General features: G+C 35.4%; 2 protein-coding genes and 1 long non-coding RNA gene across 3 annotated transcripts; 1 reads left to right on the top strand and 2 right to left on the bottom strand.

The window, feature by feature from the left end:
• Window positions 1-953: 953 nt before the first annotated feature.
• On the bottom strand, window positions 954-4999 carry LOC126722770 (uncharacterized). Its single transcript, XM_050425919.1, has 2 exons — window positions 4431-4999; window positions 954-4200 (listed from the first exon to the last, which is right to left on the bottom strand). The coding sequence occupies exons 1-2, from the start codon at window positions 4997-4999 to the stop codon at window positions 954-956; spliced, it is 3816 nt and encodes a 1271-aa protein (XP_050281876.1).
• A 6663-nt stretch (window positions 5000-11662) lies between these two features.
• On the bottom strand, window positions 11663-13432 carry LOC126723964 (uncharacterized). Its single transcript, XR_007654541.1, has 3 exons — window positions 13221-13432; window positions 13012-13047; window positions 11663-12129 (listed from the first exon to the last, which is right to left on the bottom strand). It is a non-coding gene; the product is annotated as an uncharacterized LOC126723964 (long non-coding RNA).
• A 3915-nt stretch (window positions 13433-17347) lies between these two features.
• LOC126723963 (anthocyanin 5-aromatic acyltransferase-like) lies at window positions 17348-18899 on the top strand. The gene has a single exon (XM_050427993.1). The coding sequence runs from the start codon at window positions 17385-17387 to the stop codon at window positions 18747-18749; it is 1365 nt and encodes a 454-aa protein (XP_050283950.1). The 5' UTR covers window positions 17348-17384; the 3' UTR covers window positions 18750-18899.
• The last annotated feature ends 2685 nt before the right edge of the window (window positions 18900-21584 follow it).

Here is a 21584-nt window from a genome sequence, read left to right as displayed (position 1 = left end):
TGTTTTATGAAGTGAATGGAATTTTGGCCCATAACTGGAATCATTTAAATGAAGAATCTTGGACACAATTGATGTAGTTGGATGAATGTTGGGCTTCAAATGAGCTTTGGCCCGAAACCTATCGTTTAAAAAAAAAAAAAAAATTCATGCTTGAGATAGTCTGAGTTGACTAATGAGATTATGCCACATGGCCTAAGACTAAAAAAAAAAAAAAAAGACAGACCTCAAACACACTTATTAACTAGAATGTCATCATATATATATATATATATATATAAAACTAGAATGTCACACATGTATGGGAATGTTAGGTGAATGAAATGCCTAAACTAGTAATGTGGAGGAAAAAAATTAATATAGATTTGTAAGCTAATGATTGACTAAAGATTAAAAAAAATCAAATGGAGGATTCTATGAAGCAATGAATTCAATTTACTACGAGTCTTGTGAATTGTTTTTTTAGAGAAATCCGTGGTCCATGGCCTATCCCTCAAAAGTAAAAATCTTTGTACATTTAAGTACCACTTTTTTGTTGTTATCCTTTTGAGATATCCACAATTTTTTAATATAAATCACACAATTGGCAAGATAAGTCCAAGGCGGTGGCCCCAACAAGTACTCTAATCTCATGTGAGGCTGTGAACCATTATGAATTTATTTCATTTGTAAACTTTTTCAAAATTTTAAGGCATATATCTCACTAGCGAACAAATTTTATGGGTCCTCATGCACTCACTTATCAAAACGTGAAACTTGCGACTTGCTGTTCACAATATAATGCCAAAGACCTTATCAGCTTTTACTAATGCCTTGGCTTATTTTTGCTTTACACTTTATAAGAACATCCATAGTAGTGACGCTAAATTTTTAACTTTTTAGTACCATAAAAAGTCACTTTATTTTTTTTTGCTTTCTTTTTTTTTTTTTTTGGTATATAGGCGATATATTAAAACTCAAAGAGAAACAACAGGCCCATGGCAGGTCCTATTTACATACAAACCAATCCTATCATCCTGAAGAATTTGCAAAACATCCACAGGCGGATTCAAAAACTTAAGAAAATCTATTTCCTGCTCCACTCCCATTTTGGCCAACAAGTCTGCACATCTGTTAGCTTGCCGGTAGCAGTGCTTGATCTGAATTTGCTGAAAACAGGATAGTAGCTTCCTGCAATCATCCATTATAGGAGATATAATAGTGTTATCATAGTTGTAGTTCCTTAAGACATCAACCACTGCTTTAGCATCCAACTCTACAACAAGACATGGAATATTAAGAGAAAGGCACAAGCTGAGACCATCCCTTAGACCCCAAAGTTCAGCTGCAAAACAGTTTGTAGAACCTATATGCCTTGTGAAACCCGCTATCCAACTCCCATTATCATCTCTAACAACACCACCGCAGCCTGCTTGACCAAGTCTACCCAAAACCGACCCATCGGTATTCAATTTCTTCCATCCCATTGCTGGCTTCTCCCATCTGATGCTTCTAGTCACAACTCGAGTTGGGCTCCTAGGAGAAGCTACATAACACAAAAACTCCATAGCTTGGTTCACAATTACATTGGAAAGATTTGGGTTTTGGCTCTTCCTTTTAAAAATAATCATGTTTCTACTCTTCCATAAGTTCCAAACTGCTACAGGAAATAAAATATTCCATGGAGGATTACCTTGAAAACAGCTTCCCCTATCTTTGCTATTGATCTTGATCCAATCTTGTAAGTTGCTAGTCCAAAACACTCGGTCAGTCCTTTGAATTCCCAGCTGCTGCCATACTTCTTTAACATTTTGGCAGTCCCTAAGAGCATGAAGAATTGTTTCTGAGGCCCTTTGGCAGATTGGGCATGACTCCTCCTCAACTACTCTTCTTTTCACAAGACAAGCCTTAACCCCTATACTACCATGAGCACACATCCACAAGAAGGTCTTGATGCGGGGCAAAGTGTTCAACCTCCAAATCCACCCAAAATCATGCACACCCAAGTCAGCTTCCGCTCCCATGGCAATGGAGTAAGCACTCCTTAAATCAAAAGTGCCTCTTGGATTGCCCATCCAAGAGATTCTCTCCCTTCCTCTACTAGTGAAGGGTGTAGGAATGGCTTGAATCAAGGATTTTACATCCAAAGGCAATTCAAAAGGAATTTTGCTCCAATCCCACCCCGTATCTGTAAGGACATCCTTAACTTCCAATTGGGTTGCACCTTGAGTTAGAGGCCCTTGAATCAAGTTTCGGAGAGGGCCTTTGCTCAGCCAATTGCCCCTCCAAAAACTAATGTTACTATCCCTGCTAATCATCATCAAACTACCCTTCTTGAAGGTCTCCCTACCTCTTTTTATGGCTGTCCAGACCTGGGAGCAAGGTAGTCTGTCCGGATTTCTAGCATTAAGCCTTCTATTGTTATGGTACTTTTGCCAAAGGACTTGTGCCCACAAAGCTTCGCTCTCCATGTGCAGCCGCCAATTAAGCTTGGCAAGGAGGGCTGTATTTCTACCTTTAGCTTCCTGCAACCCAAGCCCCCCTTCCTCTTTTGTTCTAGTAACTTTTTGCCACCCCACCCAGTGGATCTTCTTGGCGGTATCCGTGGTTCCCCATAGGAAATTTCTATTTACCCGATCAATCCCATCCAAAATTCTTCCCGGTAGCTTAGTGCACTGCATGATATAGGATGGTATAGCAGCAGAAGAGGCTTGAATAAGGACAGCTCGACCCGCAAAGGAAAGCATATTCGCCTTCCATCCTGCAAGTTTTTGCTTAACCCTATCCAAAACAAAGTTGTACTCATGGGACGAGGATCTCGGATGCATAATAGGAATCCCAAGGTACTTACCAAGCGAAGGAGTTGAGGCAAAGCCAAGAATATCACTTAAGGATTCCCTAGTATCCCTATCCACATTAGGCGAGAAATAGACTCTAGACTTCGCTTCACTAATAGTTTGCCCAGATAAGCTACAAAACTCATCCAAAACATCTCTAACAGTAGAACAATTAGTGCCATCAGCCCTAGCAAACAAAACCAAATCATCTGCGAAAAACAAATGAGAGAACGCCGGCCCACCACTAGACGCCTTAACTGGCTGCCAAAGTTTGGCATTACATTTTTCCACAATAAGTTGACCCAAATACTCCATACAAAGAATAAACAAGTATGGAGATAGCGGGTCTCCTTGTCTTATCCCTCTTGAAGGGTATATAGGCTCCAATGCTTCACCATTAAACAAGATAGACGTAGAAACGGTGGAGATGCAACTCATGATTATATCAATCAAATCAGCCGGCAAATTTGCTCTAATGAGAACTTCCCTTATGAAACTCCACTCAAGCTTGTCGTAAGCCTTCTCAAGATCGATCTTCAAGGCCATATAGCCCACTTTCCCCTTTTTCTTACCCAAGGAATGAATAACTTCTTGCACTATGATTGCATTATCTACTCCCTTCCTACCCGGAACAAAGGCTGCTTGGAGGGGTGAAATGAGCTTCTCCAAGTGTGGCCTTATTCGGGCAACAATGATCTTAGTGATGATTTTGTAGACGGTATTGCATAGGCTAATCGGCCTATAGTTAGCAATCGTTTCCGGCCCTTGGATTTTTGGAATAAGAGCAATGTGGGTCTTGTTAAGATATTCCGGAACTTTTCGCTCTAGAAACACCTTCTTCACTACATTAATCACCGAGCTACCCACAATCACCCAAAACCTATGGAAAAAGCCAGCATGCAAACCATCCGGCCCCGGCGCTTTGAAAGCTTTCAAGGACCACAACGCCGCTTTAATTTCATCCTCCGAGGCAGCCCCCCCAATGCTCTGTTTTTCCTCTTCAGAAAGGCTAACCTGCCAACGGGAACTAGATGGGACATCTCGGGTAACACAGGAAAAGGAGGAGGTATAAATACCCTCAAACCCATTCCTAATGTACTCCTTAATAGCCCTTTCCTCACACAGCCACTCACCCACTGAATCCTTGATCGCCAAAATCTGGTTCCTTTTCCTCCTAACCAAAGTAGATACATGATAAAAATTAGTGTTTCTATCACCTTGAACCAACCAGTTAACCCGAGACTTTAAGGCCCAAATCTCCTCCTCTTGACTATGCACAACCTCCAGCTCTTTCAACAACTCATTTTCAAGATTGATGAGAAAATTTGAAGGCCTATTAGCTAAAGCTCGCTGGATGCCATTAAGCCTTGCCATGATATTCTTCTTCCTATTAAAAACATTCCCAAAGTGCAATCTATTCCACCTTGTAGCTTCATCAGTGAACTTACTAATGGCATCCACAAGCATTTCAGATTGACTCCAAGACCGAGACACAATGGCAGGGAAAGTGGGGTCAGACAGCCAACAAGTTTGGAACTTAAAAGGTCTAATTCTCCCCCCCCCCCCCCAACTCTTGGCTGCATTTCCAGTAACACTGGACAGTGATCAGAGTGGCACCTGGTAAGATGCACCACTTTCGCTTCCGGATATAACAGACACCAGCTGGGATTCACAAAAAATCTATCTATCCTTTCTTGAATTAGGCCATGAAGATCTCTTCTATTGGTCCAAGTGAACCGGGGCCCAGAAAAACCAATGTCTATCATACTACACTTATCCAGACATTCTTTGAACAAAAGAGACCTATTGACACTAACTGCTCTACCCCCAAATTTATCCTCACCTATAAGCGGTTCATTGAAATCACCCGCTACCACCCAAGCCATGTTATGAAGATCAGCTACATTTGCTAAATTATTCCACAGAATATGTCTTTCAGCAGTCCTAGGACTAGCATACACAGCAGTAAACATCCAGCTAGAGTTTGAATTTCGTACCTTAACTACTGCATGGATCTCCTGCTCAGTGCTTGACAGTGGTGTGACCTCAACTCTATCCGAGCTCCAGAGCATCCAAAGGCCACCAGAATACCCAATAGTCTCCGTATGATAGGCTCCGTCAAAAGGCATCCTATCAGTGATCTGCTTAGCCCGATCACCCCCAATTCGAGTTTCCATTACAACCATTATAGCTGGATTATGATTGTGGACCAACGTACTGACATGTTTCAGAAAAGAGGGCTTCGAAGCACCCCTGCAATTCCATACTATTACATTCATAATGATACTGGATATCAAGGAAGAAACACTTATCAACAAAAGGTAGCGGCTTCGCCTTCACCCTCAAATTCCATCCGCTCCGCCTCAGCATGACTCTCATCTGTCCCAAGCTCGGCGGCATAATCAGCTTGAGCTGAAGTAACCCCCACTCCATCTCCAGTGCAGCCACGAGTAGGTAGAGCACACCCATCAATTGAATCGCTTGAAACACTATTGCCGTGATTAAGCTCCTTCAAAGGTTCCATGGGGATTTCACCATAACCCACACTGGGTCCAAAAAATCTGCCTTGCCCATCTTTGCGCTCACCTTCATCAGAAAAAATCTCCAAGTCCATGGCTTCATGGACTCTGCCTTGACCCATATTATTACACGATTCAGGCTTGCCATCTTCAGAGATACAGCTGCCACGCTCCCGGAGAGAAAGGTCCACCTCTGGTTGTTGGCCAGTAGTGAAGAGAAAATGACTAGGACAGCCCATTTGTTGACCGCCACGTTTGCTGTGGCTGGAACTAGCAGCGAGAACGGTAGATTCATGAGGCCTGATCGGCACCTGAGCATCAGCTGTGTTGGCTTCTTCAACGGCGCTCCCTAAATTAGTTTGGGATGCCTTTTGACGAGCAAGTCTTTTCTTGCCCTTAACTGAAAGTTTGAGGCTTGGGTTGGGCTTACTAAGGTCCACATCAAACCGGGTACTCACCTGGTTCAGCTCCAACGGTTTTTGAATACTCTCAATACTACCTTGGGCCCGCCGATTGGGCTTATTTACAATGCGTTGAATAACGCTTTCTAAGACAGGCCCATGCACCTTCCGTTTGGGCTCCCTTGCCTTATCGCTGCTGGAATCAAATTGATGCGGAACAAAACACGTCCTCAAGACCGCCTCACTTCTCTTGTGCAGCTGCTGAGTATGGCCACTACCTTGTACAATAGAGACCCCACCACTCCTCTGATTCTTCATCCCATTCTTTTTTTGTGTGACCACTACCCACGGCCCGTAACTACCATTTGTACCTTCATTCTGCTCCTTAGCCAGCACGCTCTCAGTGGGTCCCTGAAATTCTTTGTCAATATCTGCAACACGTTCATCGCATGAACCAACATCCCGCTCCCCTTCTAAACTTTCATTTCTAAACTACTTTCATTTCTAAACTTTTTTTTTTTTCATTCCTAAACTTTGTAAAGAATTTTTTCAATAATTTAGAGACAAAAATAGGAATGAAAAAAGAATTTTTTTTCAATAGTTTTATAGATGAAAAGCAAACTTTTGGTAAAGTTTAAGAATACAAATAAAAAGATTTCAATAGTTTAAGAATGAATGATAAACTTTTTAATAGTTTATGGACAAAAATAAACTTCTTAAAGTTTAAGGATGAAAATTTCTTTAAACAAAATTTAGTAACCAAAATTATATTTTATCCTACGTAAAAACAAGCTATCCATGTCCTTTTTTTGATATACATAGACAAGCCATGGGTACCACCAAGTCCTATATAGGATGACTTTACTGAGTCAGTCCTGATGTGTGTACTAGGCAAAACGAGTCATTCTTCTCTCTCTCTTTACCCATGGCAAAATCCTCCACAATCAAAGTTCTTGAGCACTGCAATGTCTCTCCCCCACTCAATTCAGCTCCACCAATCTCCTCCCTCTAACATTCTTAGACATACCATGGTTATTTTTCTCTCCAAGCCACCCATTGTTTTTCTATGATTATCCCTACACTACTTCTCGTTTCACATCCACAACCCTCCCAAACCTCAAGAACTCTCTTTCCCTCACTTTCCAACACTTCTATCTCTTAGCTGGGAACCTCACAATATCACCCTTTGAACCATGCAAGCCAGAGATTATATATAGCCAAGGTGACTCGGTTTCATTAACTATTGCTGAGTCAAATGAGTATTTTAACCATCTCTCTGGCAATTATCCAAGAGATGTGAATGAGTTTCACTCACTTGTGTCCCAACTAGATGATAAGCAAGTGCTAATTCCTTTGCTAGCTATTCAAGTTACAGTTTTTCCAAAGGCAGTCATTTGTATAGGACTTGCTTACCAACTTCTTGTAGCTGATAATTTTTTTTTAATTTTTGTACCAAATGGGTTAATTTAGTGTAAAAAATGAGAAGTCTAATATAAATAAATCATAAAAAACATAATCATATATCTAACTTTACATATAAAATTAGAGGAAGAGAGAGTTTGAATGGTTTTATATTTATGAGCATTATTTTTTTTTTTTGTATAACTAAAAACAAGTCAAATTTATAAGTAATTTATATAATATATCATGACTATATACGGTCCATTATTAACTAGGCAATATATATATATATATATATTGTTTTTTTAAACCAGAGTTTAGAGAAAATTCAATTAGAATCAAAATAGAATTTTGCTTTTGTTAGCTTTTCGTACAAACTAATTTTTTTAAAAGATTTTTGTTGTTATTCTTTCTCTGAACTCATGAACACATTTTTTATATTATTTCTATTCAAATATTTTGTATGTGAAGATATTGAATGTAACAAATTGTAATTGAGCTTAACGATTCCATGCACCTATTCTTATTCAATTTAAAAGATACTATTTCACCAATTTATTATTTTATTTTGTGTTATATTTAATAGAATATCACATACAATAATTGTGAATTGATATTGTAAATGTAGTATTTAACAGTGATTTTCAAAATTATATATATAGTAACAATGTAATGAGAAACTTTACATAACCAATATTATGAAAATTGTAAGGAAAAACTATTTTAGTACCTCCAAATATCCTAGTCAAATTATATCTTATATGTTTAATAACTTAAACTAATATCAATAGCATTACTACAATTCATCATTTCCTTACAAAGTGATTGAATAATGATTAAAACAAATTCTATGGAGGATTCAATGAAGCAATGAATTCAATTTAATGTGTCTTGTGAATTTTTATTTTAAAGTAAAAATCTTGCACGTTAAGTGCGACTTTTTTGTAGTTTGCCCATTATTTGAGATATATATCCACAGTTTTTTGATATAGACCAGGCAATTGGCAAGATAAAAAGTCCACAGAGGATGTGGCCCAGACAAGTTGGCTGCATATACAGTACTCAAAGATGTCATCAGTTCTTTCTCAAAAAAAAAAAAAAAGATGTCATCAGTTTCTATGTGAATATGTTTGTGTAGTACTCAAAGATGTTACAAGACTCTGACAGTAGGGACCTTATTTGCTATAATGGTTAAAAGGCCTATGTCCTATATATGTTGGTGTAGCATGGAAGAATCTATGGAACTCATGCTATAATAAGCATTTCTTTGAGGAAATAATGGTCCAAAGTTTCAATTAGAGAAAGCTTAACCATTAAGTATTTGAGCCAATAGATAAGTGATACCAGGACCTAATTTACCATTGGTTTCTACATGTGTTATGGTCTTTTCAGCTCAATATTTGATTTGCCTGAGGGGTTTCTGCAGGTTGTGAAATCTGCCTGAGGGTGTTGGCTCTGTTTTTATCAAAGTGTGTAGGCTTTTTGTCTTGTTTATTATATGAAAACTATTGAATTATCACAAGGATTAAATTATCTCATTTCAGTTTCTTTTAAGTGCGTTTGTTTTAATTTGTTCAAGTCAAAAGTTTATGAAATGATATTTTATTATACTATTCTATATAGTTGTTGTGGGATCTTATAATACTTTTATAACTTTATTAATTTTCTTGCTTGGATGGATCTGCATATTCTAAGAGCCGTATCTTTCATTAATCTTTTTAGAAGATCCTAATAATGAATATGTGATAGGATCTTTACATATAAGTGGTGAAGATAGTGTTCCACAAGCTCAAGTAGTCAGCCAAATGTCCCCACCCCAGGTTGAATCTATAGCTAAGAAAACACAACATGGCATCAACTTCTCCATCCAAGATGACAATCTTCTTGTGTTTGCATTTCTCAATGTTAATCAAAATTTAGTGCAAAGTACTAACCAAAAGAAAGGAACTTACTGGAATAGAATTTCAGAGTACTACCACAAGTGGAAGACCTTTGAGTCTATGCGTACTTAGACTTCTCTAACGAATCGATGGTCAACAATTCAACAATGCACCAATAAGTTTTGTGGGTATTTGTCACAAATCGATTCAATGAATCAAAGTGGTATGACCTAGGAAGACAAGGTACATCTTACAAAGAAATTTGTGTTAGTTTGATAATTTGTTTAAACTATTTCAAGATACTAATTATAATATATTTGTTAATTTTTCAGCTTAATAAGGCAAAACAATAGTATCAAGCATTTCATGGTTCCACATTTCCATATGAATATTGTTGGAATCTTTTGAAGCACTCACCAAAATGGTTGCATACTATTTAAAAGCATAGACCAAAAGGAGGGATATTTGAGACAACATCTTCATCTTCTAATCTAGAGTCAATAGATTTAAAGGATGAAGATATCCCACATGTTCCCAATGTATTGGAGAGACCACCAGGCAAGAAGGCTGGGAAAGAAAGATTGAAGAAACAAAAGAGCAAATAAGGTATATCTTTAAATATGGAAGCCTCATTAAATGTCATAATGGAGGAAAGAAGAAAAATGAATGAGATGAAAATAGTTACTATTGAAAAAAGATGTCTTGCAAACCATAAGTAGGAGATGGTGCGAATTCATCTTGAGGATAAAAAACTTACAACGGCACAAATGAAAATGGAATTGGAAATAGAAAAATTGAAAGAGGATAAGGAAATGGAAAAATTGAGATTGGAGAAGATGAAGGAGGAAAAAAAAATTATGATGATGGATGCAAGTGTGTTGCCTCCAATGCAACAAGAATATATTCATTAATGCCAAATAGAAATCCTTGAAAAGCGAAGGAATTAGCTTGACATGGGGTGCTCTTGTTTTGTATAATTAGGAGAGCACTTTAAACATGTTTTGTTGCAATGTGATAAAACTGACTAGAATATACAAGGTCACTCATTTTTTTTTTTTTTTTTTTGCTGCAATGTGATCCCATTTACTAAGGATAGTAGTTGTTATCTACTATTATTTGATGTATTAGAAAATTTTCTTTTTATATTGTGAGTAGTCGATAGATTTGATGCTATTGTTATTTAAACTTTGCATTAGAAGGTTATATATATATTGAAAAATATGATCATTGCAATATTATTTATACTGAAAAATGTATGATCATTTGAACAAAATGATTGTTGAAAATGTATGATCATTTGAAATATATGATCGGTTAAATAAAATAGTTGAGAAATATGATCGTTGCAAAATTTGAAAATGTTGTTATGAAATTAAAAAAATATAACTGTTGGGAATGAATAAAGGAAGAATAAAGAAAGATTAAAAAAAGAATAAAGAAAGAATAAAAAAAAATGAAGAAATAATATTTAAATGAGATAAAGAATGAATAAAGAACCTGTTAGAAAGTGTAAAGGTAATGTAATTATTTACTTTTCAAACAGTACAAAAATTTGAAGAATCTGCTAGAGATTCTCTTCTCTAACACTACAACAAAATGTATTTTCAGTGACGAAAAAATTCGTCACTAAAAGTCCAGTTTTTCCTCACTAAGGACCTTTAGTGACGAAATTGGACTTTTAGTGACGGAACTCATTCCGTCACTGTAGCCCCGTCACTAAAAGTCCTGGTGACGAAAAATTTCGTCACTAAAAGTCTGATTTGATTTTTTTTTAAAAAACTTTTAGCGACGAAAACGTTTCGTCACTAAATGTTTTCCTCACTAAAAACACCATTCAGTGACAAAAATATTTCGTCACTAAAAACTCTTAAGTTTACTAAATCATATTTAGTGACGAATAATTTCGTCACTAAAACTATGTTCGGGTACATATAGTGACGAAAAAATTCGTCACTAAAACTATTTTAAAGAAAATCTAAGCACATATAGTGACGAAAATTTTCGTCACTAAAACCATTTCTTACAAAATTTTGCTATATTTAGTGACGAAATTTTCGTCACTAAAACAATTTTTTGTTGCTATATTTGTGACGAAAAAATTCGTCACTAAAACTTATTTTTTGTTTTTATTTTTTTCATGGCTTTGATATTAACCTATAACCTGTCATTACATTATTAAAACCTCACATTTGAATAACACATTTATTTCAACAACACATTTATAAAAAAAGATCCATACATTCCACAAGTAAAAAATAAAACAAGTATCTAATTCAAACTCCTTCCATACAATAATTGTTTGCAATACATACAATAAATCTACCTAAACCCTATTTTAAAACTAACGGAAGATGTCCTCATATGTCTTCAAGTAATGCCAAAAGTAAATCTCCTAAAAGCCACCAATAAGAAATCTGCACAAATATAAAAACAATACTTCGTTAAAATCGTAAAGTAAAAACATTAACTATGTTATAAGAAACATTTCTAACAATGCATTAAGAGCAACCTCACCAATAAATTAAAATCACAACTCCTAATGTATAAGTTGTAGAAAGCAAATAAAGTACTAACCAAAAAGTGTTTTAACTTGAAGTTGAACCACCCCCATAAGTAAGAGCATCATCATAACCCTTGCTCCTCAAACCATGCAAGACACCCGCTTGCTCCAATACAACAACCCACCACAAAACCAATCACAAATATCACAAGTATAATGCTTACAAGTATTGAAATCAAATAAAATACTATTCATCACATTTAATCAACAATACTCATTCACGTTTGCAAGAAATGAAAAACACTCTCAATATGTATTTACTATTCATCACATCTAATCAACAATACTCATTCACATTTACAAGAAATAAAAAACACTCCCAATATATATTTAAACCACCTTATAACACCATGCAAGCCACCCGCTTGCTCCAACACAACCCACCACAAAACCAATTTCCAACATCACAAGTATATATAGAGATTTATAAGTTTTTAACTAGAATTTACTTAGTTTGCTCAAACTAAGTTTACAACTTTCAGAAAAAATCCAAAGTTAACTTGTATTCTTCACCTTGTTCCACACAATTTCTTCAGCCACAAAAGAGAAAGAGAGCTGGAGATAAAAGAAAGATAACTTTTAGGGAACAGTTAAGTAGACCCAAATTTAAAATACATATTCTTTATTCTTTTTCCCGTTTCTAAACAGTGGTATAGCTTAGAATTCAATATTGAAAAGATTGAAACCCCACCTTGTGGTATCAAGTCCCCACATTTCACTTCGTTCATATTGCTAGTAACCAGACCCAATCATACCTCAAAAATATTTCACTTCGTTCATTTCACTTCGTACATAATAAATAATAAGTAGATAATTGACATAAAGTCATTAGAATTAGGTAACAAAGTTTACACCTTCACTTGTACACTACATATATCTAACACTGGTATGAATGTGGAAACCAAACCAATGATCAAAGAGATAATGAAAAATATGTGCTCAAAACAATGATCAAAGAGATTCAAAGAAGCCTTGGTGACTATCCTAATCGATCATCAATGTGAAATGTATGTGATGGGGATTTCCTTATTGGTTGGTTATGGATTTTAATGGTTTAAAAATATTGAGATCACATTCTCATATGCTCACCAAGGACCTGGACACCTTCTTTAGCAAATTTCAATAATTCCAACTCTCTTTTATAGTCTGACAAATCCATACAACAAACAAAGACCAGTCATAGAAAAAGGTATGTAATATGGTTGATTTCCATCGAATAAATCTGCAATCAGAATCAATTTCCACCTAATAGACATAAACTTGCCAACCAACCATGCCCATTTTGCAATGATCACCATCCACCCATCAACAACCATGAATTTCCAGAACAGAACCAACCCATATATAAAAATCAAAACCCAAATCTCCAAAATGCTTTAAAACAATCAATACTCGTTTAACCAATCCAAAATCAAAATGATTTAAACCCATATATACCTGTTTTCTTCTAGCAAGATTCTTGAACTCTTAAATCTGCAAAACCATCCATTATCCATACAAATCAAAACCCAGTTCTTTAACATAGTTCAAGTCTATTATAGTTCAAAAATAATTGAAAATCAGTTATCATAGCAGGAAATCAAGAACTTCAACATTCACAAAACATACATAAAACTTAAAGCAAAAGTTGAGAGAGATTGTCTGACCTTGAAGGCTTGGAGTGAAACTCATAAAGCTTTACACTGAAAAACTAAAGCCTCAAAGTCAAAGATGCTGAAACTAAGATTGAATGTTGAGCATTTCATTTCAAAAAATATTGAATGTTGAAACTATAAAAGAAAGGTTTAACTTTTTGAAGTCAGAATATTTGAAAAAGAAAACTCACCGTCGCAAACGGCTGGCGAGCTGAACCGTCGCGAACAGCTGACGAGTTGAACCATCGCGAAATGCCAGCAAGCTTCGCGATGAGCTGAACTGTCGCGAACGGTCGGCGAGCTTCGCAACGAGCTGAACCGTCGCGAACCGTCGCGAGCTGAAGCGAGGATCGGCGAGGATTTGCGAAGGTAAGCCGAGGATTTGCGACGGTGAGGCTGGGTTTGGCGACGGAAGCTGGGTTTGGCGACAGTGCGACTGGGTTTGGTGACGATGCGGCTGGGTTTTGCGACGGTGAGGCGCGACCAGCTGACGAGTTGAACCGTCGTGAACGGCCAACGAGCTTCGCGACGAGCTGAACCGTCGCGAACGGCTGGCGAGCTTCGCGACGAGCAGAACCGTCGCGAACGGTCAGCGAGCTTTGCGATGAGCTGAAGCAAGGATCGACGAGGATCTGCGACGGATCGGCAAGGATCTGCAATGATAAGCCGAGGATCTGCGACGATTTGGCGATGGAAGCTAGGTTTAGCAACGGTGCGACTGGGTTTGGTGACGGTGCGGCTGGGTTTTGCGACGGTGAGGCTGGGTTGCGACGGTGAGGCGAGGAATGGCGATGGTGAGACAAGGATAGGCGACGGTGAGGCTGTGTTTGCAACGGTGAGGTTGGGTTTGCGACGGTGATTGCGACGGTGAGGTTGGGTTTGCGACGGTGTTTGCGACGGTGAGGCTGGGTATGCGACGGTGAGAAGTGGTTTAAGTTTGTTTACTATTTGGAAATATAGGGAGCAGAGTTTTTTGTGAGAATCAGGTGAGTGAGGGAAGTTTAACAAAATAAAAAGGGGCTGAATTACATTTTTAGTGTAAAACTTATTGTGACGACTTATATTTCGTCACTATTGGCTACCTTTAGCGACAAAAATTAGCTTCGTCGCTGATAATGATACCCATTTTTGTGATTTTGTTTTTAGAGACGACTTATTTTCGTCACTATTTGTGACTTTCAGCGACGAAATGGGTTTCGTCACTAATAGTATTTTTATCAGCACCTTTAGTGACGAAAGTTTTCGTCACAAAAAACTTAAACTTTTAGTAACAAAATAATTCGTCACTATAGATGAATTTAGTTTGGCGCCTACATTTTCATTTGGCGCCTTTAGTTCAACTCAACATTTAGTGACGAAATTTATTTTTCGTCACTAAATGTTACTAATTTTTTTATATTTAGTGACGAAATATAAATTTTGTCACTAAATGGTACTTTTTAGTGACGAAAAAATTTTCCTCACTAAAATTCGTCACTGAAAATACATTTTGTTGTAGTGTAATCTCATGTGAGCCATTATGAATTTATTTCATTTGTAAAAACTTTTTCTAATTTTAAGGCATATAGCCATATATTTCACTATCGAACAAATTTTATGGTTCCTCATGCGCTCACTTATCAAAATGTGATACTTGCAGTCACAGTATAAGGCAAAACCCTATCAACTTTTGCTAATGTGTGAATTTGTACCTTGGCTTATTTTTGCTTTACACTTTATAAGCAATACCACATTTTAATATAAAGGAATTACTATATTTAAAAAGAGAAAAAGGAAAGAAAGAAACTAATAATACCATGATCATGTAGTTTTCTAAATTTCATAAGTACCCAAAACCATATATATCAAATCTAACCGGTCAGGACTACTTGTTTGTTGATATTTATTGGAGAGTTTGATGGAGTTTGTAACGGGCCATTGGGAGTAAAAGAAGTACATTACATCCATGTATGTACAATTCATGCAACAGTATTTGATATTTCTGAAAGGTGCTCTATTTGCTTGTAACTAGCGTTTGATATTAGATAAAATAAATCTTGATTTTTGTTTCCCTTGTGATGGACCTAAAGAGGGGCAGACATGCCAGGTATCCACATCTTAGTACCTATCAAGAAGAAAAGAAAGCAAAAATGATTTATGTACTAGTGGCAAGCAAAATGGGGGTAGCCAAAATCATGAATATCTTATGGGAGAGCAATACAAGCCTCATGGCTGATAGGTGAAAGTCCAATAACTGATAGTTGAAAGCATCACTAGCTTATGTTCTAACTCAAGTAGCATGGGGTACATTTAGAGTTTGAAATTATCTCACAATAGAATCACTGTACATTTTAGCTAAAATAAAGTAGAATATAAAAAAATTACATTCTAAACATTATAATATTTTCAAAAGAAACAAATTAAACATTGAGATTTTAAAAAGTAATAAATTAAGCATATTGTTTTAAAAACAACAAATTAATCCCTGATATTAAAGAATTTTCAAATTAAAAGTAAGCTTATTTAAGTTAATGACATTGTATTCGGAATTTAACATAGGCTAGGGGTTTAATTTGTTAATATTTGGGTTTAGTTTGTTAATTTTTTGAAATATAAAATTTAATTTTTTTAAATGTATAGTTTAATTTATTATTTTTAAAACTATATGGTTTGAATTGTCATAATTCCTTATTATAGGGTTTAAAATATTATTCTAATAGAAGAAAGTACTTTTTTTTTAGGTGAATAGAAAAAAGTACTTTGTACATAAAGCATAGTTTAATTATTTCCCAACTTAATCACGCTTCCTACATGAAAAATGTGACATTAATTTAATAATTTCCCAAGTCAAAGTTACTATCTAACTAGTTGGCATCAATTTTATTTTTATATGGTTTCCTTCTACCTGGTTGGCATCAATTTTATATGCACCATGTTCTGTACTTTCCATTTTTATATATATGTAAAAAGAAGAAATCCAATTCCTTTTTTGATATAGACAAACCATGGGTCCCACCGAGTCCTTTATAGTATGAATTACACTTATTCAATAATTTTAAAATTATACAAATCTTAGCATTACTATCTAAAACAAAATAATGCAAAGATAAGTAAAAAAAAAAAACAATTTTTTTTTTTAGAGAGTTTCAACCTATGGCGTCCACTTCTACTGATAACTCTTTATTATAAGACCAAAACACCAATCAGTTTTTAGTGTAGGCGAAGATTGAATCTCAGATCTTTTATATAATTATTAGAGACTTTATCAGTTGAACTAATTACAAGTTTTATTTCTACACAATATCAACATCTCAAAATATAAAACAAAATTAATGACTTATTGGATAATTTATTTGACAAAGAATAAAAGCATATAAGAAATTTACAATCTTGAAAATTAATTTTATAATCTATTATCAATTGTGGTTGGCACTCTATTTCAATTTGAGATATATATTAAAGTTTGATTGTTTACTTATTTATACACTGTCTCCTTTATGAATATCATATTATTGTTAAGTAACACACACTCTACGAAATATCATAATTTATTTTGAAAAACCGTTTATTTTGGATATAAATTGTTAAAATATAGGTCTAAGCATTCATAATTTATGTTAATTTAATACTTTGGCTTCATTATTTTCACATTTGTGAATGTTTTTCATATATGTCTACAATTTTAAATCTACGTTTTTAATTGTACTGTAACCAGATTATCTTGGCATATACTTTGCTATTTGATATTTAAAAATCTTTACTTATTATAGAATGCTCAATCATTCATCTTTCAATTAATTTGCACATAGTTATGTAAAGGTCTCAATTGTTTCCTTAAAGTTCACAACAAATAATTAAACCAATACTGTCTTAATTCCATTTTTTTTTACCCAAAAAAAAGTTTTAAAAATAGTTCAGGTCGCGGGTCAGGTCGGGTTGACCTACAAAAAACACAGGTCAGATCATAGGTCAACTCATTTTTGCTTTGGGTAAAAAAAATCAGGTTCGGGTTAAGTATTTTTCGGGTCGGGTTAGAAAATTCTGACCCATTTTGCCATGTTTAATAACCAGTCATTCCCCTCTCTCTCTCTCTCTCTCTCTCTCTCTCTCTCTCTCTCTCTCTCTCTCTCTCTCTCTCTCTCTCTCTCTCTCTCTCCATGGCAAAATCCTCCACAATCAAAGTTCTTGAGCAATGCAATGTCTCCCCCCCCACTCAATTTAGCTCCACCAATCTCACTCCCTCTAACATTCTTAGACATACCATGGCTATTTTTCTCTCCAAGCCAACCATTGTTTTTCTATGATTATCCCTACACCACTTCTCATTTCACATCCACAACCCTCCCAAACCTCAAGAACTCCCTTTCCCTCACTCTTCAACATTTCTATCCCTTAGCTGGGAACCTCACAATGTCACCCTTTGAACCATGCAAGCCAGAGATTATATATAGCCAAGGTGACTCGGTTTCATTAACTATTGCTGAGTCAAATGGGCATTTTAACCATCTCTGTAGCAATTATCCAAGAGACGTGAATGAGTTTCACTCACTTGTGCCTCAACTAGATGATAAGCAAGTGCTTATTCCTTTGCTAGCTATTCAAGCTACAGTTTTTCCAAAGGCTGGCATCTGTATAGGACTTGCTTACCAACATGTTGTAGCTGATGGAAGGATTTTCAACAACTTCATGAAGACTTGGGCCTCATTTTGTAGCTTTGGTGACTCTTTCTCTATGAAATCATTACCTAGTTATGATAGGAAGGTCATTGTGGATGCACTTGGGCTAGAGGATATTTTCTTGAAGGAGTGGCGGAGAAGAAAATCTTTAAAAGATATTGCTATAGGAAGTGAAGCTAATGTAGATTTGTCCAACATGGTGAGAGCAACATTTGTGGTGGGCTTGAGTGACATGAATAGGATCAAATCATGGATTATTGCTAAATGCAATGAGGAAAATAAGTCACTCCCGGTTCATTTATCAGCCTATGTCCTAACATGTGCATTTATATGGATTTGTTTGGTTAAGGCCCAAGAGAATGTCAATGAGAAATGTTGTGGGGAGGATCCAAATTACTTCGGGTTCATTGCGGGAGGTATTACCCGTTTGGACTTTCCAGTACCTGCTTCATATTTTGGTAATTGTGTTGGTTTTGGTCGATCGATGGTGATTAGGAAGGAGCTAATGGCAGAAGATGGGGTTGTTGTCGTGGCAAGAGCTATTGGAAGCACTGTGAAGACTTTGGATAAGGCAATTTTTGGAGATGCAAAGCAGTGGATCTTGGATTGGAAGGTGTTATTCGGGTCGGATCTCAATGTTATGGTTGCCGGGTCACCAAAATTGGATCTTTATGAAACGGATTTTGGGTGGGGAAGAGCCAAGAAGATAGAGGAGATTTCAATTGATTGCATGAGAGCTATTTCACTCACTGAGAGTAGGGATGTGGAGGGTGGCATTGAGGTAGGCCTAGCTCTACCCAAAACTAAAATGGATGCTTTCACCACTTTCTTCACCCAAAGGTCTCAGGGCTTTTCCATGATTTATCTATTTTTAAGCAACCCATGATTTGTTCTAGTTAAAGAATTCACTTGTTGGATTCATAATTAATGTTTAAGTGAGAACTCCCTTTGAAAAAAAAAAGGAGTTCATTATTTAAAAAGGCTTGTACATAGGGCAAGACAACTGCTATTATCATTTTAGTTTTAGTAATTAATAATGTGTCTTTTGAATGCTTTAACTCTTCAAGTTGTTGTTGTTGTTGTTGTTTTTTTTTTTTTTTTTTTTTTTAAATTTTATTTTATTAGACAACTTCAAGTTGTTTAATAATGGACAGAACTTTACTTTTATTAAATAATAGAAAGAATTTTACTTTATAAAGCAATAACTTTCCAAGGCATTTGTCCTTGAATGATTCCCTCAATAGAAAGTACTATTTGAATTCCTACTTCAAGTCTCCAACTAACTTATCTGTAATTCCGAGTAAATACTGTTCCTTAGATTCATCTTTAAAATTTTGCTATATGGTAGAATCTTAAGAGGAGAATCTAAGAAACATCATTTAAGATATTGTACGTAAGTTTTGTCTTTAGTGTAATGTATAAGATATGGTGCACATATTTTATTAATCATTTTATTTAGCATAAAAAAACCTCCTAGTCCTATTCAAAAAAAAAAAAAAAAAAAACCTCCCAGTCTAATGATTAAAAGAAAGAAACCTAGTCTGTAATGCAGTGACTTTCGAAGCCATGCATCTCTCTTTGATTAATTCCCAACTTCTTAAATAGAAAGTATTATGTAAGCTACTAGTTTTATTTTTGGTGTGGTAAATATGTAAGTTACTGTTTTATATTAGTTAAGTCTCCAACTAATATAAACTACCGACATGCTGGTTGGACTTGGGACAACATATCTCAGGACATGGTTTCGAGTTCTCTACTAAGAGCATGTTGCGACTCCTTCTATTGGTTAGGATGTTATTATGGTCATACTTAGGTAGGAAAGCCACGTTTGCCACTCCTTTCTAACTATTTTTCTATTATCCTTAAAAAAAAAAAGGTCTCCAGTTAAGATTTGTACATAAGATAAGTGTTGAAGAGATCACAATTTGACTCCCTACAATCACTCTAAAAATAGGTCTGTGGGACATTATGTTGAATGCCATAAAAGATATGAGTGTTTCTTCCATATTAGTAATTAATTTTGAGGTGAAATAATACAACTTACGGTCTGACAAATGGTATTGGAGCCAAGGTTATGGGTTTGAGTCATGGAAATATCATTGTGAGGGAGGAATTGTTGAGGAGTCTACAAGTCGACTCCCTACAGCTACTTTAAAAATAGGCCCACAGGGCATGATATCGAATGCCATAAAAGATTTGAGTATGTCTTTATCATCACTAATTAGTTTTAAAGTGGAATGACACAACATATGGTCCAACAATAAAGTTGTTAGTGCATGAGATGTAATATAGCATCTATACATACGAATACTTTAGCCAATGCCAAATGGGAGGGATCATTCCTTTCATTAAAGAGGGTTCGAAAATTAGGGGGTGTTTGGTAGAGGAGTTTGAGTAATATTGTTTGGGTGTTTTTGATATACGTATGGATGAAAAAATGTGTTAAAATATGTGTAAGTGTATTTAAAACGCTCAAAAAGTTGCTTGAAATGCCCTACCAAACTAGCCCTAATGTACATATATCTTCTACAAGCATATACTCCGAACATCCATGTAATTCCATTTTAAAATGTTCAAAAATGATAACTATTATAGAAAGTGATCTGAACAATCCATGGAAGGGAAGAGAAGGACCGCGAGGACTCAGCAGTCAGGAATCCTTAAGCTTTTTTCTTTGTTTCTAACCATTCATAGTAATCAACGATGATATTTTCGTTTTTAGTGACTCTTTGTCTTTTTTGTTTTGATTAGTTTTGTTTTTGTTTATATATATACATATATATATATATATATATATGTATGTATATATTTTTTTTAAAGCTCAGGTACCCTTGTGTAGATTTTTTTTTTTTTTTTTGAGAGTTTCAATTTATAGCATCCTCTTCTGATGATGTTCTTTATTATCAGATAGGGTAGGCTGAATGGCGGAGCAAGAGATGCGGTCGTTTAAGGCCCTAAGTTAAAAAAAGGCCTCCAAATTTTAAACAATAAGGTTATTTATTACCGGATGAAAAACAAATAAAAAATAGAGAAAAATGCAACGTCTACAATATTTTTCATAATACTTTTATAACTAATTATGTTAAGTAACAGATTGTTATAGCCTGTTATTGATGGTAAAAAAATAATTATAGTGATATTTTCAAATAGAAAACAAAAAGTAACTTAAAATCTAGGATTTGTTGTAAAAAATAATGTGAATGTTGCACTTCTAATAAAAATATGAATAATAATAAGAGTTTAGTTAGCAAACTTTTATTAGTTTTCATTTAAGTCTACTACTAACGTCACTCTTTTACTTACCAATTTATCATTATCAATCTACCACATCAACAAGTATGAAAAATTTTGCGAAATTTTTTTTGTCTATAAAATTTCTTAAAAAAAAAAAATTCAACGTAGTTCATGTTAATTAGTAATAATTTTGCAACTAAAACAAGATAATCAATTTACGTCTTAGGCCCCAAATTGCATTAAGCCGCCCTTGTCATCAGACCAAGACACTAATTGATTTTTGGCGTAGGCAGGGATTGAATTTTAGATTTCTTATTCAACCATCAGAGACCAGTTGAACTAACTGGAACCCACTACTTTTGTGTAGATTTTAAGTTGAATTAATTCATATAAAATGTATAGATTAATACAATATTTTCCACCCAAAAGCTCCTCTTGAAAAGTCTTTTCATACTCTTCCAATAAACAGAAATCCGACTGTAAGTCA

Source organism: Quercus robur, chromosome 4 (assembly GCF_932294415.1).
Source record: "Quercus robur chromosome 4, dhQueRobu3.1, whole genome shotgun sequence".
Classification (NCBI taxonomy): Eukaryota; Viridiplantae; Streptophyta; class Magnoliopsida; order Fagales; family Fagaceae; genus Quercus; species Quercus robur.
The sequence above is the reverse complement of the archived record's forward strand: the minus strand, read 5'-3'. Positions and strand labels throughout refer to the sequence as shown.